This window comes from Scleropages formosus, chromosome 19 (genome assembly GCF_900964775.1).
Source record: "Scleropages formosus chromosome 19, fSclFor1.1, whole genome shotgun sequence".
Classification (NCBI taxonomy): Eukaryota; Metazoa; Chordata; class Actinopteri; order Osteoglossiformes; family Osteoglossidae; genus Scleropages; species Scleropages formosus.
In genome coordinates, this window is record NC_041824.1 from 20149250 (window position 1) to 20168813 (window position 19564).

At 39.9% G+C, this 19564-nt stretch overlaps 1 protein-coding gene across 1 annotated transcript in view; it reads left to right on the forward strand.

The window, feature by feature from the left end:
- Positions 1 to 19564, forward strand: part of lgr6 (leucine-rich repeat containing G protein-coupled receptor 6) — an 85377-nt gene that overhangs the window by 26710 nt on the left and 39103 nt on the right. Inside the window, exon 2 of the mRNA XM_018760278.2 lies at positions 13126 to 13197. Coding sequence (XP_018615794.2) covers positions 13126 to 13197 — 72 coding nt within the window. The remainder of the gene's footprint in view (positions 1 to 13125; positions 13198 to 19564) is intronic.

Here is a 19564-nt window from a genome sequence, read left to right on the forward strand (position 1 = left end):
TAGGTCTGTACAACAGAGATTGTTGAAAGGCAAGAAGGTTTTTATTCTAGCCAATAGGTGAAATTTGAAATTTACTGTCTTGACTATTTAACCCCCTTTCTTAGCTGTTCATTGAGTAAGATTTTTGAAAAAAAAACACTGCACGGAGCATTCTATGACTGTAACTTGGCATACCTGGTATAGGCTGATCTATACTGACTTTCAAATGAATTCAACTGAACTCGAGAATGGGATGTAAAATCTTGGTCAAAGTCCAAAGACTTTCTCCCTTTTCAAGGTGTGGGATCTGAATAGGAACTCATCACATAGCAAAGTATACACAGTAACCCACAGAAGAGTAACCAAGTATGGCTGCAGAGTTTAAGGCCAAAAGATCAAGTGTGAAAGTAGAGAATTTTTCCTGATTGTTCCAAACTACACAGATTTACTGTCAACTTGGACACAATCCTCCTTTAAAAACATGCACACATAGCAGAAACATTACATGAAAATAGTTTTAGGAGGCTCCCGGCACAGAACAAAGCACAGAGAGCTCTGCTTCACTTCTTTTCTTTCTGCTGTTTTCCTAGGGAGGATATTTTTCCCCTTCAGGTGATAGAGTGTCCTTTCCTTTTTGTGCATTGACATAAAAGGAGGCCGCCCAGGGCTACAAAGGAGGAATATCAGGCTCAGGAAGTTTGATGGTACGGAAAAGAAAAACACATTTTGAAAAAGAAGGGAGAGACTGAGAAGGAAAAAAGAGTATTGTCTTCCCCCTTCCTGTGTCATTGTGTGCCCCATGAACACAGAATACCAATCCAGACAGGCCTTTCAACAGCTGTGGAACAGCAAATATTTTTCTTTCTGTTTCTTTGACCTGACGTTCAAAACTTGGTCCTTGGTGGGTCCTTGGTGGGTCCTTGGTGGGTTCTTTGCAGTATCTTTTTAACGATTGGGATGCTTCCCCTTTCAAGAAAATGTTAAACCTCCCCCTGCCCTAAACAAGGCCTTGTGGTTCCCTCCGGTCAAAGGCATTATCCTTCAAATAGTTCTGCATTAAGGAAAACTTGCACTTTTTTGTATAACACTTAATTAAACAATGCCACAAAGAATGCATTTCCATGTCACCTCCTCATAGTTTGAGAGGGTAAGGAAAGTAGTATTGTAAATCTCCCATATGCGCTCCACCACTGGGGTGGGATGTTCTCCTCTATCTCTTCAAGAAGTTTAATGGCCCTTTTTGCCTCTCATTCAGCTTATTTCCTGTTCAAACCCTGGGAAACTGCCAGATCTTTTGAAGTCTGCCCCTTGAAGCTATCCCTATGTCTGTATATGGAACCAAGATTCAACAATAGAAGATAAAGATGTCAGGTCAGGCCATTACTGACCAGAATACAATCTTTAAGACAAGCCTCAACAGTCAAATCAAATGTGGAGTAACAAATGGAGCATTTTATATTTTTTAGCATTTCTCTATGACTCATTTCCCAGAAGGACCTGTGAAGTATGAAGAAGATGTTTTTGAGTACCAACTGGGGATTGTCTTAATGAAAAGCTGATATATGTAAAGACAGAGCAAGTCCTTTACGTTTTTTCTAAGGATGTCTGTGGGAATCATTCTGTTTTATGGAAGGGGCCACAAGGATGTTGCGGCAGCTATGATCTTGGACCCCTGAAATGGGGGCCAGCTCTTTGAAGTGAGCTGCAGCACCTGAGCACAACCTGCTTGTCTTGCATCTCTTTAGCCACAGCTGGACCTTTTCTAATCACTGTTTAATGTTTATCCAGAGATGTCAGTTTTTCGAACGGAATGGGGAGGGTGCAGTTGTGAGTTTTTCCTGGGTTGTGGGGGTGTGGGAGTGTAACTACTGACTAGCTGAGTCTTGACTCCTCAGGATAAGACTTGACATTTATATAATAAGCATAAGTCAAGAAAAATGTTACGTTCCAGAGACTGTAAAGCATAATTGGGAAGCTTTTGATAGAAGAGGCAGCAGGTGGCATAGTTCTTAGAGCTGCTACCTTGCACTTGAAGGACCTAGGTCCTGCTCCTGTGGTTATGCTTTGAGTAAAGCTTAACCTACCCTATTTACGCTAAATTGCTACAGCAAAAACTGTATAAAAGGGTAAATAATTGTAAGCAACTTAACATGGTAAGTCACACAGGAGAAAAATCTTACTAGTAAAGGGATGGGGATGTTGGAGGTTTGTGCAGCAGCTCAGTACTATACCTGGTGTTCATTCAGCCTCTGGCTCCCTGACTCTTCTGCAGAAAGTCAACAATTCCAGTATGTGTACTGACAAGCAGAGGTACCATAAAAAGAACACAGGGAGATATATCTTTTTATTTACACATCAAACAGAGCCCTTGAAGCACAGTTGGCTTCGGCATCATGCATGTATGCATTCATTTTAATTGAAGTCTCTTGATTTATTGATTCATTTTTCTAAAATTAAATACATTACTCTTTTTGCTCCATTAGTTTAGCTCAATATCAAGACAATCCACACTTAGAAACATTTACACATGACCAACATGGAGCCTCTTTGTCTTGCCACTACTCTTTCTTTACCTTTAAATATCTTGTACTGAAATTCAGTGCACAATCAGCAATTTTGCTGATTCCAAGGTGGTCTCTTCTCATGCATCATTTGAACATCACCTTCTGTTCTTGTGACCTCTCAAGAGCTGTTTAGTTTTACATTACAAAGAGAAGGAAATAAGGGGCAAAAGGATTGACTCTTACAACATTTTTTATTTGAACGTGGACCTCTCTCCTACCACAGCTGCTTGAGGCAAAAGTTGCAAAATATTTTCACTCGGTCATTTTCTTTCTGCAAACCAAATGTCATCCGGAGCAATCAAATGATGATGTAGCTGTTCTAATTAAATGTTACAAGCCATTGTCAGACTTTGGTCGTGTGCCAGATACCTCCCTTAGTGCATTTTATTTAAAATACACAAGGAGCAGCAGGAATGCTGTAATGAAAAGCAGAGCCCTCCACAAAAAAGACGTCATTGCCCTTTTGCTGAGGCACATGCCCTTAGAAGAACTCGACATGGGTCACAGAAGAAAAAGGAAATTCCGAACAGATAACTCTTGGGCAATTAAGAATCACTCACCTGTTGAAATGTTTTGATGAGCCACTGACCTTTGTGACTTTTGTTCACCAACAGTTTGATTTTTAGCACTTTATGACTCCTTCGGTTTTACGCCCATTTAAGGATGATGTAAATAATTAATATGCTATTGTGAAATAACATTATGGAAATCCTCGGTACACTTATTACTGTAAATTGTACAAATACTGCAGTTTTTCCAGAAAAGTGCTAGTACTAAGAAGTAGTGGTAGAAGTTTAGTGTATGGTGAAGAGTAATATTGCAATGTTTCCAGAAAAGCTAATCATAGTAAAATTCTAACAGTACTTTTAAATGTTTTAGTTCAGTACACTAAAAAACAAGGCTCAAATATGTAGACTGTCTTCAGTTTCTTTCTCTCTCCATCTTATCTCTTACCTGTTGGATGTATTTTGCAATAGTTCCTTGTGTTATGAACCATCAAATCAGTCAAATGAGTGCTTCTGATCAATATCAAGACTATGAAATTTGCATGTTTGTTTTTGGATGAATCTGTGAACAAGCGGTAGTGAATAGGAGTTTGTGAAGACTATGTATTTTTATTTTCAGAAATTTTAAATTCATTTTAATTTTAATTTAGTTCAGAGTCAATAAATATGTTAAAATAAAAGTCTTACAGTATATTTTTATTTTTTATAGCTCTCTGAGATTTTTACAAAACCTACCAAGCAAATAAATTGATGTGTGCAGATATTATTACTTATTATTAAGACTTTTACTGACAAAAAAATGAAATGAAAGCGAACGAACAGGGGTTTGTGGAGATACAATAAGATTTTCAGTAACTTTTAGTTTTAATTTTAATGTAGTAAAACTGACAGTACAGTGTATACATTTTGACATGATAAAGGCACAGTATATATGCAAGCAGTATAATTTTAGCTGCTTAGCAGACTTGATCATCCATTGTCATTAATGTGGCTCACATTATTATTATTATTATTATTATTATTATTATTATTAGAGAAATCTTCCAGTGCTCCGCACTTGAGTCCGACGCTTCCGCTTCGGGGGAACACCGTGACATTTTCATCAACTTAACTGGTGAAATGTCTGGCAGTAACAGTCAACTGAAGCTTCTTCCAACATATTAAAGCCATAACAAAGGCCTGTAGATATCTCCTGTGTAACATCGACCATTATCTCATATTGCTTCTGTTCAAAGGGGGGCGCGGTGGTGCAATGGGTTGGACCTGGTTCTGCTCTCTGGTGGGTCTGGGGTTCGAGTCCCGCTTGGGGTGCCTTGCGGTGGACTGGCGTCCCATCCTGAATGTGTCCCCTCCCCATCCGGCCTTATGCCCTGAGTTGCCGGGTAGGCTCCGGTTCCCCGCGACCCCGTATGGGACAAGCGATTCTGAAAATGTGTGTGTGTGTATTCAGTCCTCTTAGTAACTCAACCCAATGTACCATTCTGTCCGCAAACACCTTGCAAATGCTGTAAGGTAAAGCCGTGTGCCCAGGAAGCATCACTTTAGTTAGTGCTCCTGTGTACTTCATTAGGGAGGCTTGGAACCACTCACTTTGCAGCCCCATAAAATACTATCCCAGTGTGATGCAAGTGCAGGTTTGGTCCAGTTATGCTTGCTGGGGTGTGTGGGCAAAGGGGAAGAAAATTAAGGCCATATTCTTTGCGTTATCACACTGTTCCCGGGCCGCGTTGCTAATGCGTTCTCCTGAGTTCAATTTGAGGCTTAGTTTAAACTCCTCTGTGCACTAATCTACATGGCAGCACATGGCCCAGTAACAGTGCGTCTGTGGTTAAATGTTTATAAAAATTGCTTTTAGAAACCTGGGAAACAGAGTGAAGGACTAGGGCAGGATTCATGAAGCTAAACTTTACTCATTTCCCAACACTTTCAACCAGACCAAGAACTCCGCAGTACTAGCTGTAAGAATTGTCAGCGAGCCAGTTTTTTGTTCAGAGGGTAAACAAACCTACCGCCGTGTTGCTGGATGACATCAAACTGAGGCCATGGATGCTAATGTGTGTTCAGCATCACGCACATATTTTTACCATGAATGCAGCCTTGTAAGTGTATTCCTCTGTCCCCCCAGACAACATGAGCTCCCCTCATTTACATTACAAAAAGCTCTGCTTCCTTTAATTTACATTTATTCATTTAGCAGATGCTTTTCTCCAAAGCAATGTACATCTCAGAAAATAATACAAAAAGTGCAATACATCAACAGAGGATGAAATTTGGATGCAGGCAGATGATTCTTGGGCACAGTCAAATTGTCACATACCACCATATGAACCAGTACACATTATACGACTAGCTGTATATAGGTTTTCCAATTGTTATTGAAATTTATTAAACAAATAACACACACACACACACACACACACACACACACACACACACACAATCTGAACCACTTGTCCCATACAGGGTCACAGGGAGCCAGAGCCTAACCCAGTAACACAGGGTGAAAGGCTGGAGGGGGAAGGGAAACACCCAGGACAGGACACCAGTCCGTCACAAAGCACCCCAAGCGGGACTCAAACCCCAGACCCACCAGAGAGCAGTACCCGGTCCAACCCACTGCACCACCACACCCCCAGATAACAAACAAAAACACATTTATCGAACACTTAGCAGATTGAAAGAAGACTTTTGGATTTAAACTTTTGGGGTAATAATGAAAATGGCCAGATACACATGCATGGTGCACTAATGTGCTATTTCTTACTGAAATATATTGAAAAAATTAAACAATTCAGATACTACACTACTACAGCTTGGCCTGGAGATATACACACTTTGACACTAACATGAACATACTGGAAATGTACTGTGGTTATGGTGTGATATTCTTGAAAGTACATATTTAACACAACTAGAGACTATCAAAACCTGCAATACAAGTATGATTATGATTATATTGAATTAATCCATCCCAGACACAGTAAACAGTACTAGTAACAGAATCTGTGTGTTTCCTTGGGGTCCAAATGTTTATAAGGGTATTGTAAGGATAGAACAGAGTGCAAGGAAAGGCTATAAACATTTAAAGTCCAATAAATTTGTAGAAGAATGACATGGAAAATTTGTTGTAAACTGTTCTAAAGCCATATATTTTTATTAAAAAAAGAAATGAAAACATACCAACCCAACAGAAATACTATACTAATAGAAATACAATACTAATAGAAAAAAAGCTGACCGAGAGAGTTTAACAAAATTATTAAAACCTTCAGTCTGCAGTTATACATAGGGTAGCGGATGGAATCAGTGATAACGTAGATAAAATTTCTGGATGTCCTGTTTCTTGTAGTTGCTCTCTTAAGCCAGTCATTGTGGCATACGTCCTTCATGTGCTCCCATATAGTCCCTGTCCCGTCCGGCCAAAGGCCAAGGACACTTTGTTAGGGGGTCAGTTGGTTGACTCTTCCAGCTCTGGTGATGACACAACCTAGTGGAGATTAATGTATGTCTTTGCTGGGAATTGTAAGAAGGATGGGACCAGTGGGGCCCTACTCTTTGCCTTCCTTTACACTCAAGCATGCAGGGTTTCTAGCCTCGCTATGTTTTTGGGCCTCGATCTTTCTCCATTTTGTTCATTTGTTTGTTTCTTTTGGATCTTTAACATTCATATTGGAAAGGGGAACAGTTACAAGGGGATGGTTGCGTTTGCAAGAGTCAGAACCTTCACCTGGATTTAATCATTAGTTTGTCTCATTTTGATAGGTAAAGGTCAAGGCTCCACTCACTGTGAATCTGAAGTCATTGCAAGACTCTTTGGCTCTTTAATTTTTTAAGCAGATGTTCCTTTGAGTGGCATTTTTGAGCTTCTTGTGCTTCAGAAAAACCAACATTCAAGAAGTTTTTCTACTGAATTGGAATCAAATTGATCCAGTCTTTAGTTGACTATACAAATAAGTGGACTGATAAAGCAGTTTCTTAATGTGTTGTATTGGATCAAAGCATGTCCTCAACCACAAACTTCACACTCATTGTGGTTGACACCTGCTATTTTTTTCGTTTACTGCATCTGGATTGGATGTGACTATGTGGGTGAGGCTATACAGTTCTCCGCTGCAACAAATACTTGTATACACTCGTTGCTTCTTTGGAGGTTCCTATTTGTTGCTGAAGCAAAAACAAAACACACAGGATGTCCAGACAGACAAATGCCGAGGATGACGTCTCAAATGCCCTTCTTACTGACTCTTTTGGTCCACAGTGACCGCCGCACACATGTTGGTGGAGGCCAAACAGCTTGCCAGCAACATCTGAATCTAGGGTGATTAGAGCATTTAGCTGTTTTTGGGTCTGACAGTTTCATTTGCACGTGTAACTGTGTTTTCAATTTGCAGGTGTTCATGAATTGTACTTTTGCTGAGATGTACGTCGCTTTGCACAAAAGTGTCTGCTAAATGAATGTAATGTAAATGTAAACTGAGCATCCAATTTTCATGTTGTCAGGGAGTCCTCCTCCCCATTCAAATTTTTTTTTTCTCAAAAAAATTGGGCATCATTGCATTTATTATTCATGATTAAGGAAAGGAGACGACTTGGAGATATAACACAAACAGTAAAACAGGGTTCTGTGGGAGCTGTACAAATGTTCCACCGACGCATCCAGACAGCCTAAGGCCGATTAACCTCAGGCCGCACATGAATACCCTCTTCTACGTGGTTTGCAATGAAACAATCAAATGCTTCATTGTTTTTAATGGCCAGGCAAAGTAAATAAAAAGGCCTTCTGTGGTGTCATAAAAAAGCTTTAATGTCTTTTTTCGAATAAACCCCTGGTTTACCACATTAAACTTAAAATAAGACATTTGGTCACCAAAAGCTCAAGAAATATATTTTCTTTCACAAAAAATGTGGTTTTTATTATTCATGCATGTTTGCATTCTGAAGGTCTAGATACTGTTAGAAGATGAAAAAGACCAACCAGTTCAATACTCTATTCTATAACATACTGTATATACTAACATGTCAATCTTTATTTAGCTGCCACATTTCTCCAAAGTAACATACAGTGCTAGATCATAGGCTTTACAATGATTTACCCATTTATGCAGCAGGATACTCTTTGTGAAGGGCAAATACCTTAAATAAGGGTTCCAGAGTGGGAGTAGGGATTCAAACTAGAGACATTCAAATAGGAATGTTCTATTATTATTATTATTATTATTTTTATTATACTGAAGAAGGAATGAATGTGGCCTGCATTTTTCACAGAATTTTTTTTGTTTGTTTTTTAATTTCATTCTCACCAATTCATGGTCATTTTTCACTTTCACTTGTTTTTTTCATTCTTCGATGGAAGTTACAATTCAGATTTTAATATTTTGCTGAAAAGGATTTTGAATCTATCAGCTTGATGGGTTATGGTTAGGGTTAGGCTTAGGCCTAGAATTTTTGTGTTGGGCTAGATTGAAAATACATAGATATGGTTACGACTAGGGTACAGAGGTTTTTGGCTTTATGTTTAGTAGCAGACAGAACTCTACCATCAGGGGCCAGGAGTCTGGAGCTACTGGGAGTCTCCACTGGCCCTCAATGGCAATCAAATCGACCAATGCAATCACCATCATAGTCTACAATGGATACAGTCAGATTTCAAAGCAAAGTCATGAAGGGACAGGCAGTTCTGCTGTTTTTCAGGTGAAGCAGTGCGAATAGCAGTGCGAACAGCATAGCCGGCCGGGAAGTCTCACCTCGTAATAAAGACATGCCAAGCTTCTGGTGCTTGGCCGTCCTTTGCTACAGATTCAACCTCCGTTATGAACTACTAATCCCAGAAAAAGGAATTTATACAGGACCCATTTGCATACAGAAATGTCAGATACCTATTCAAAATCTCCTAGCTTGTTTTGTATTGCCAAACATAACTGCACTGGTTGTAAAGCAACCAATGCATTCAACATATGTTAAATAACCACCTGTTTCACTTAATTATGTCAAGTGTGTCCTTAAAAACAATACTGGCATCCTTTCAATCCTGTCACCTTATCCCCACAGCAGAGGGGGATAGGACCTGGACAAGGTCAGCCTGTTCCTGGTTCTGCTCACATTGAAGTTTTCCAGGGGGTCCCTGCTGTGGCAAATTAGCATGTGGCCCGTCACATTGGACAGGCTGACAAAACAAACAAATAGCAAATACATCACTATCGGGGTCACCACACTCACAGCGGATGCCTTCCTGAAAAGACTGTGTTTACTTTTTCTTTCCTGGTGGTCTTGTTTCATGAGCAATTACCCACTTGCGGAACACAGTGCGGCTGAAAGGGCAGGAACACAAATGAAATCATTTTGCATATCCATTTCTTTATGGGATGTGATTTTTTAACAGTCATCATATCCATAGTGTAACTGAGTACAGCCTTACAATAAGTGTTCTTTTTTTTTGTTTTAATAAAGAGGTTTGAGTTTATTATATACTATTAATTACAGATTTACAAAATTCCCCCTCATTATGTTCTCACCTTGTACACCTATATCACACATATATGAAGGTGAGGATGTTTTTCTGTAGATGAAAACTTGGTACTTTCAAGTACACTGTAGACAGTACACAGGTATAAAGGTAGTGCCGTCCTGGTATCAGATGTGGAATCTTACAACGCCTACCTGCTTGGCTTGTGAATTCAGCATTCTGTTCCCTGGTCTTTGTTCCTGTTTCTCCTGGCTTTTGACCTCTGCTTGTTTAACCGTGTTCTGAGTATCGCCTCGCCCCTGAAAATTCGTTTGCTCCTCGGAAAACCCACATTTGTCCCCAACCACCAATTTTGTCTGTTCTTGTGATTGTTACTGAAATGAACCTACCCTCACTTGGGTCCAAACCGTACCTCCTGGCCTTGGTGCTGACACCTGTCATAACACGGAACCACTAATAACGCAGTCGAAAGTTTCACCCCAGTTCCATCCTCCTCTCTTTCATGTGTTTCAAATTTAATTGATGCATGATTTGCTTTGCAAAATGTTAGCTGTTTGGTGAACTTTAATGTTTTTTGATTTTTCACATGCCTTTGGAGCAACTAGCATAGAAATCATTTTTTAATTTGAAATCAATCTTTTCACACACACACATTCTCTAACCGCTTGTCCCATACAGGGTCAGGGGGAGCCAGAGCCGAAGCCTAACCCGGCAACACAGGGCGTAAGGCCGGAGGGGGAGGGGACACACCCAGGATGGGACGCCAGTCCCTCGCAAGGCACCCCAAGCGGGACTCGAACCCCAGACCCACTGGAGAGCAGGACCCGGTCCAATCCACTGCCAATCTTTTCACAGTTGCAGAAAATATGTAACAATCATTATTTCTAGTTACATCTTTTAGATTGGTGGTTTCTAACTGCTTAATATGAAACACACACACACACATTTTCTGAACCGCTCGTCCCATACGGGGTCACGGGGAACCGGAGCCTACCCGGCAACTCAGGGCGTAAGGCCGGAGGGGGAGGGGACACACCCAGGACGGGACGCCAGTCCGTCACAAGGCACCCCAAGCGGGACTCGAACCCCAGACCCACCGGAGAGCAGGACCCGGTCCAACCCACTGCACCACGACGCCCCCCATTAATATGAAACAGTGGCAAGTTTAGACTGAAATATCAAATTTGATACTACATTCACTCATTTATAGCACAGCCTTAAAATTTGGTGTTTTCAAGGCCTCTTGCTGTATAGAACTTTTTCTGAAATCCAAAAATTTAAACAGCTATTGCAGATAATCAGGGAGAGTAGCAATGCAGCTTCTTTTGGATAAATACAAGGATTCCAACTAATGAAGAGGCAAAATTCACCTGTGCGAAATGCCCTGTTTTCCCATATAGGTGAATAATACCACTTACTATCTACATTTTTTTCTTTACATTTACATTTACATTGATTCATTTAGCAGATGCTTTTCTCCAAAGCGACATACGTATCAGACAAATTCAATTTGTGCATTACATTAATTTTTATCTGACACTTCTACCCAAAGCAACTTACAATATTAAATGATTTACCGATTTATACAGCTGGGTAATTTTTACTGGAGGAAATTACAGTAAGTACTTTGCTCAAGGGTACTGCAGCAGTAAGTAAGATTCAAACTTAAGACCTTTGGATCCAAGGGCAATAGTTCAAATCACTACTCTGTCAGCAGTCCCAACTTCTTAACCACTCTTTAGCTCCTTAACCACTATGCTAGATCCTAGTAGAACCATAGCAAACAGGTCATTTTCTCCTCCAAATTCTGTATCATAGAGTTGTTGTTCTACAAAATGGTGGGTTAGCATTGGGTTCAGGGAAGGCAAGGTTTAATGAGATGAGAAAGAGAAAAACATCTGGAATGAAGGCTGGGACCTAGGGAAAATAACAGCTGCTGTACCATGATTCAGTGCGGAAAGTTTCCTCGTTTTTGTCTGTCTCAGATGAATGGTAAAAGGTGCAGGTGCAGGGTGTGTTTGATATCAGAAACCACATGTTTCATTTAAAAGGTCTTGGATGGTTCTGCTGAGAACCTGCTTTATGTAAATGTAATTTTTTTGATGGTGGGTGCTGAGGGGCTATAGGAAGTACACATTAGGCAAAAGCAGCCAATTGGAAGGACCCACTGCTGACATCCATGATCATCCATGGGGAACCTGCTCTTCTTTTGTTCCCACAGTGTGCTCCCTTTCCTTTCAGGTCCTGCTCAAATAAATCAAGAGGGCAAAGGTGGAAATAAAGTAGAATAATCACCAAACGGTTACATAATGGTCAGGGGGTAATGCAGGTGTACTCGGCCTGTGTGATAGGGTGTAAGTTTGATCCCAGTTTGGTTAGTATGAAGTTTATGTGCTCTTTCCATGTTCATGTGGGTTTCCTCCTGGGACCTGTGTTTCCTCCAGCAGTTTGAAGGCATGCATTTCAAGTGAATTGGTTACTGTAAAATACTCTTAGGGTGTGAATGTGTGAGTGAATGAGTATACTGTATGTGTTGTTACTTTCTGATGGACTGGTGTCCCATTCGAGGTGTATCCTGGATACACCTGCACTACACTTCTGGGACAGACTTTGGACAGCCCTAACCCTGCACAGGACAGGGAAACATAAAGGTTATTAACAGCACAGGGTTCCTATAGAAATCCAGAATTTCTGCATTGGCTACACATAACTGAACAAGAGCAAAATTTATAAGAAATTCTCTCCAATATATTTTCTGAATTTGCCTATATAATGATTGTGTTCATTGTATCTAGTGATCATATGTTTAAAGTGATACTGCTGGTGTGATATACAATTAATTTTTAAAGAATAAAATACTACAATGTACTTGTAAATAAAATTCCAAAGAAAAAACAAGATGATCATGGCTTCCTACCACCTTGATATTGCACTTGTGTTTCATTTTTCTGAGGAGTTGTATGTTATCGCTAAACACTACCAGGGTAGGTGGTGATTCGTTGGTACCGCACCCACCCAGCCCTCCCAGTGTTTACTTGATGAAAGAGAGTGTACCATCGGGAGATAATCTCAACATGAGCTGTCCAGCTTTCAAAAGCTTCATGGACCATAGTAGTGAGGAATTGAAAGAGTAGTTGGCAGGCATGGTGATAACTCCTGCCCCAGATTTGATAGGGCAGCTGCAACCATTCTTTAACACTAACATATTGGGTTGGGTGACAGCTGAAACATGTAGGGTTTTAAATGTGAACTATGGTACAGAAAGAACAGATGAAAAGCCTCCAAACACTCAAATCAAATCATCTACTTCATTAATTAATGCTGCTGAGTAGAGAACTTTGTCTGAGGAAGCTGGTGTAACTTACAGGTATTTCCTTTTTTGCAATGGCAGGGTATTTTTGCTAGTGCGGTTGTGATTTCTGAAGGTTACAACAGTAGGACCCCTCCTGAGACATGATTCTCCTGCTTTTGAACTCCAGCTTTTTAACCACATGAATAACTGTCCCTCAGGAATTACAGAACAGTACTGAATGAAATGAGACAACCACCCATCTGTGAAGGAAGCGCATTGTGTAGCACAACTTAACATTTTCTCTTGTGTTTCTTTCCACAGGGACTTGAGCATGAACAACATCAGTGAGCTGCAGCCCAATGCTTTCCGGAACCTTCGCTTCCTGGGAGAACTGTAAGTAGCACTTCGTCAACAAGCATCAGGGATGGTTTTCTCCTAAAAATATAAAGTTTCTGTTAAATTTGACTGTTTTCTGGGTTTAGTTATCTCTTCTTATTTGGGATCTGTCAGCACCATGCTGTACTTGAGCAATCTTGCTGCACATAGTTGCAGAGTCCGTTCAAGAACAAAGATCCTTCGGTGACCTTGACCACCATGCACAGAAAAGTCCTTTGGTGTCAGAGAAAGAGGGCCTGGGACCTCCAGTCAGAACCTTTTGTCCTGTAAGAAGTGTCCAGTTACAGGAGACACTGTAGATCTCCTGTCTAACTGGCCTGTGGAGTAAATTACACAATGAGAGTGTCCTGTATTTTAAAGCCCTGGGTGGAGCATTACATAAGATGATGCTGTGTTTATTGTTGGAAGGGGGGGGGGGGGGGGGGGGGATTACATTTTTAATTTATTTATTTATTCATTTTGATTTTTTGCCCACTCCACAAACTGCTTTCCTGGGCGTATCTTCCATTGTCACATGTGTCAAGCTCATTTAAAAGTGTAAGTGAGCGTTTCCAGAGCATTCTTACTGTTGTCGTTAATGGCATGGGAACAAAATAAAAAGTGAAAATGAAAAAGAAATCTTATTAAAACTGGGACCAAAACCACAGGGGGAGTGACACATTTCAGTCGACATAAGCAAAGTTATAATTTTACTTACAATACATATCAGATAACCAAAGCGTTCATCCAGAAGTGTCCAAGTGGCTGCATTCAGTCACTGAGATTTTTATTCTGAAGCAGCACTGCACAAAAGAGCAAATAACATAAACAGGCCTGGGTGACATCCGCAACTGTGCAGGGTGCAGTAGAGAAGGACATAGATAGGGCAGGGTGGTTGAGGATGGCAGCTTTGAGTTGCTGTCTAGGGTGAGCATAGGTCAGGTAGGCAGCATGCTGTGTGAAGAATCCGGTGAGTTGGAGATCCCATCTGCACCTGGCTCTGAGTGTTTCCCCAAAGGGTCAATTTGTTCAGGTGAAGCCCTGGCTTAGCTGTGCTGCAGGGGGAACGCGGAGAGGGTATCCAGTGTGGAATTAAAAGCATATGGCTCATGGCTTATGTTGACAGAAGGGAATACAGCAGATCAGATGGGAATGATGACATTTACTCTTATATTTACATTTACGCATTTGGCAGATGCTTTTCTCCAAAATGACATACAGATCAGAGTAAACAAAACTATATCTCAACAGACAGAAGGCTTAGGTACATCCACATGATTGTTGAAGCACAAATTCCTTTGTGATACCACCGTTTGCACAGTACACTTGGCTGTAGTACCCTTGAGCAAAGTACTTACCCTAAATTGCTCCAGTAAAATTACCATCTGTATAAATGGGTAAATAATTGTAACCTTAACATTGTAAGTTGCTTTGGAGAAAAGTGTCAGCTAAATGAATAAATGTAAATGTAAATGTACATATGTTGCATAGACTACCCATAGAACTAAAAATTGTTCGATAAAAAGTAACAGATCATGAAAGTCTAAAGGTGTTGGGAGCCTGGGAAGGAAATGGAACTGAGAGAGATGTTTTTTGAGATCCTTCTTGAATGCTGGAAGGAGTGCAGCAGTTCTGAGGGCCAGAGGAAGTTCCACATCAAGGCTAAGACAACACTGATGCACTTCAAACTTTGTCCCCCAGTGTGGGAGATGACTGAGTGGCAGAAGGTGAAGGAATTTAGCATTGATAGATCAGGTTTTACAAATACTCGGGGGGTGATCCTTTGACCACCTTGTAGGCTATAACCAGAATCTTGAACTTGACATATGCAGCTACAGGATGCCAATGTAGAGAGACGGGGGGAGAAAATCATTGGAACATTTTTGGAAAGTGGAACGCAACTCATGTTGTCATAGCTCAAGAGGTTTGAAAGCAGAGGCAAAAAGCCTAGAAAGGAGGGCATTGGAGTATTCCATGTGAGATATTCCGCTAACCTAGACCAGGAGTTGGGCTGAGTGTGGTGTGAGGTAGTGGCAGGTTTGACACATTCTGAAGAGTACATTGCTGCCACGTGTTACAGTGTATCCTGAGAAGCAATGTCTAGAATTGGTTGTTATTTGCAGGCTTTGGGCTACCAGTGAGTTTTCGTTGAATATGTTATCCAGGGAAATAGAGAGCTCTTGACAGGGGAAAGGAGCTGCAGGGAGATAAAGGATTTCAGTCATGAGGTAAATGCTTCCAAAAGCCGGGTGGATTCTGAAATGTTTGGCACTGTCAGTGGGTGTTTTCAGTGTGGTGGATGTGTGGGTGGCGTTCAGGTTGTGGTGTAACAATCAAAATATATTGGGGTAAAGTAGGTTACTTGTCCTTCACTTCCACCCTTCTTCAGTGTCTTGTCAGGTGGGTTCCAAAGCTATATTAAACCGAATTCACAGTTTTATTAATGAGCAGTTGTCATTCCAACCATCAGCAAGAAACAAGATTATTAGAATTCTCAAGATAAAACAAATTGTATCACCTGAGATATGACTGCTCTCCAAATGTATTTAACTTGCCAGTTTTTGAACACCATTACATACCCATATGTGAATATGAAATAATTAAAATTAAACTAAAACCTAAAGACATTTAGAGTGAGGCCTATCTACACTGAACATAATGTGCTTTTCAGAATTGTAAAGAATGAGAATGCTTATTAATAATAATAATACTGCTATTTTTCACCAAGAATGATGAAATGTCCAGTTTTGTATTAAATTTTACATGAAGACATGTGAAGCTAGATGTTTTCAATTTGTGACTAAATAATTACTGTATTATTGCTAAATTCTTTTTTCATCATTGATTTGGCTTGGTGGCTGTAAGATTGAAATGTGTCTTAAAACGTTTCATACTATGTTTTACTTTTATAATAAATGTTCAAAAAGCATTCTGACAAAGCTCAGTGCTTCACACACTCGTAGGGCAGAGCACTGTGAAAATATTTACTTTGCAATCCTAATTAAATTTCTCACCATATGAAGTACACATGGGTGTTTGTATTGATCTCGTACCAGGGCAAATTGACCGTAGAGAAGAAATTACTTGAAGAGACTGGAAAAACAACAGCACGCAATCATCATTAATCAGCCTCTTTTTTATTTATTTATTTATTTATTTGTTTATTTAGTTTCCAAACAAACTTTTTTCAATTTTTCCACCACCCATAGGCTCTAGATTACACTTTTTTCTGTTTGTTTTACATTGTTGAGCCCCTGTAGGCATCTGTAGTCCTCTTTAGTGCCACTTTTTGAAAGTGAAAAAAGGGCCCATGTGCTGATACCAGAGTTCTTCAGAGAGATTTAACTAATACCCAACAAACAAGATGTAACAGTAGAATAGCAGAAGCAAGTGGTAAAAACACCAAGTACTCAAAACAATAGATTCAAACATAAAATTTCCACAAAATCGGCAAGGAGGATAATATGGAGATCCTAGATTGCAAGTGAGATTAAAAAAAAACAGTTTTGAGGGCACAACCTCATCCTGACCCTCAGTTGTTTCTGAGAACCCCAAGCGCTTCCCCATGTGTCCTAAAAACCATTTTTTGTCAGTTTCCTACCATGCTGTGTTCCTCCAAACAGTATTTTTATTTTACAATTTGTGTCACCACCTCAACTCACCCGCTTTGAAACGGATTCTGATGGACCTTCTCAAACTTGTGTCAAAAGTGTTTCTGATAATTGTAAGACCAGTCTTGAAAAATGGGCTTTGAATCAAGACTTTGAATTAAACATCAGTAGAAGTATTTCACTGGCCACCAATGTGATTTCTGTCAAATGTTTATATCAGTTAATATAACATTTGATGAGATGAATTCTCAGGGTTGCTTATGGAAGTTTTCCTTCTTTTTTCCCACCTACTGCTAATAAAGATCTTCCCTGCAGTCTTGCACTGAAAGTGAGTCTCTCACATGGCATGCTAGGACATGAAACCATTTTGCACAGTCCGGATGAAGAATAGAAAGCATGCTTTGTGAAGCGCAGGTGAAAAAGTACAAACTCCCAGGACAAACAGCTGAGCAAATGAATAACAGGTGGTAAAGGAAGGTAAAAAGTTTTGATGGCAAGTGTGTGATTTTCAGTAAATGCTTGATTGATTGGATAGCAATTGTATTTTTCTGCGTGTTTTTAGACGTAGGATCGTTTTGGTTCGTGCCATGGCAACCAGTGTCTTGTACACAACAAAAAGCACAAAGCTGTTTTTGCATCTCCCATACTCAATCTTTGAAAGCGTGTAGATATTGCATGGGAAGAACATCAGTGGCTTTCCTTCATCTGCTCATTGTTCATTTAATGACTTTGGCAGTAAATGATCCAGTATTTCTGACCCTGATAAACGGGGTTGTTTATGACCATGGAGAAATTTTTGGCTACCTTCTCTTTTGTGAAAAAAATGTATTTTTCATCTTATGCTCTGAAGCTACTAGTAACTTCTTGCTATTCCATTAATTTATGTTAATATTACACCTTTGATTTATGGGAGATGATGTAATGCATCATGTCATTAATCACAGTTTACCACAAAGTTCTTTATTTGCACAGTCTCTCTTTCCTCTATTTTTTTTGTTTTTTTTTTTGGTTGGGAAACACATCTTAGCTAAAGGAGTCCTGTGGATCACCAGACATTTTTTAAAAAAAATAAAATCACTTTGGGAGAGCAGTGGACATTTATATCAATCAAATGTCTTTTTTTAAAAAAAATATATATTGCACAGGAAAAGGGGTGAAATAATAAAGGCCCATTTCACAGAAAAGTTTATTGAGTCATCCAGGTTTCCTTCTAGTGGTAAGGTACCAAAAGGCCCCGTTCCACAAGTTGAAGCGGACTTCTGGAAGACATCCAGGAACCTCAGCCCTTCTACACGACTCTCCACAAACCTTCCAGGAGAAGAAAATTATGAGGTGCAAGGCTATTTATCTGCAGAATGTTGCAAAAAAGGACACCTTGGGAACAAAACAAAACCAGAACCGGTTGATTGTGCTCTGGAACTCGTCTCCTCAAAGCCACACCGGTTACTGCTGGACATCTAAGCTGCAGTCCAACTTAAAAGACCTTGATTCTTGCTCCGATAAGCCTTTCTCTATGTTTTACCTGTTTACACCGGAACACTGCAAGAGTACAAACAGCATTTTTTAATGGTGATCCCTCCCCAGGAGACATAGGTTCCAGGTTCAAGGGTCCATAATGTCTTTCAGCTACAATCACAGCTTATGGCCCTCCACAACCATTTAAATAAAAGCAGCTGAGATCCCCCGAACTAATCCCCCTTCTCCCCAACTCACCGATTTATTTTTCCAAGCTGATGTTCGGCTATTAGGGGCTGGAGGGATGGGATAATGGGTAATGGGCAGCGAATTGCCCCATTTGAGAATAGTTTACCTCCATGTTCGAAGGCCATTAATCAGCAGCCTTGACAGCTACAACCTCGAGCCTAAGATTACTTTTGCCGCTTCACACGAATTGAAGTGTTTGTTTAACTGATAGTGATTTTGCTGCATGGGAAAAGCCAATGTACTTTCACTCACAGCGAAGCTCAGTTTAATTAAAGACAATTGCTTTTTGCACTCACCCTAAAAAGGGCCAACCAGCTGTTCATAGCTTCATCTTTGTCTGGCCAACCAGCCTCCTCTCAGTCATAGAGGGCTATACAGTGAAAGGCTTTCAAAATTAATAATGGATTGCTCATATTAATACATTTTTGCCTAGGTGGGATGTTGACTTTTTCTGTCCAGCTCGCCTTCGACTTGACTTATTCTCTGAGATAGAGAATTGTGTGTCCCTTGCTGCTATATGAAGAGTTCAAGCTCCACAGGAAACCTCTTTGATTACAAAATTATTTTTCTAAAAGCTTTTCAGGTAAAAATTATACACCACAGGTATCAGAATCCAGGATTCATTTAATGGTAGCTTTTCAGCCATTAGCTTTTCTATTATTCAACAATTTTTGCATAAGGAGCACAGAGGATTTTGTCTGTCTGAAAAAACTGATGCTTCACAATAAAAAGGACCCCAGGTGGATTTAGAACTTCTCTGAACCACACAGAAACCTTTTAATTATTATCCACGAACAAAACATAGCTCTTTCTTCTCTTCTGAATCATGTCTTGGAAGATGAGAGATTTTCTCCTTTTATTTCTTAACTTCATTTTCTCCCTTTTCTTAACCAGCATACTTTCATGTTGTGACATTTTTTATGTAATCTACCTGTTCCTTTGTAATATTTCCAAAAGGGATAAAGCAGAAATAAAAGCTGGTTTTATAGTATAATAACTTGCAAGAGGAAGAAAAAATCTGTCACAATAATTGAAAATAAAAATAAAAACTTCTGTGTCTTATGAAGTTT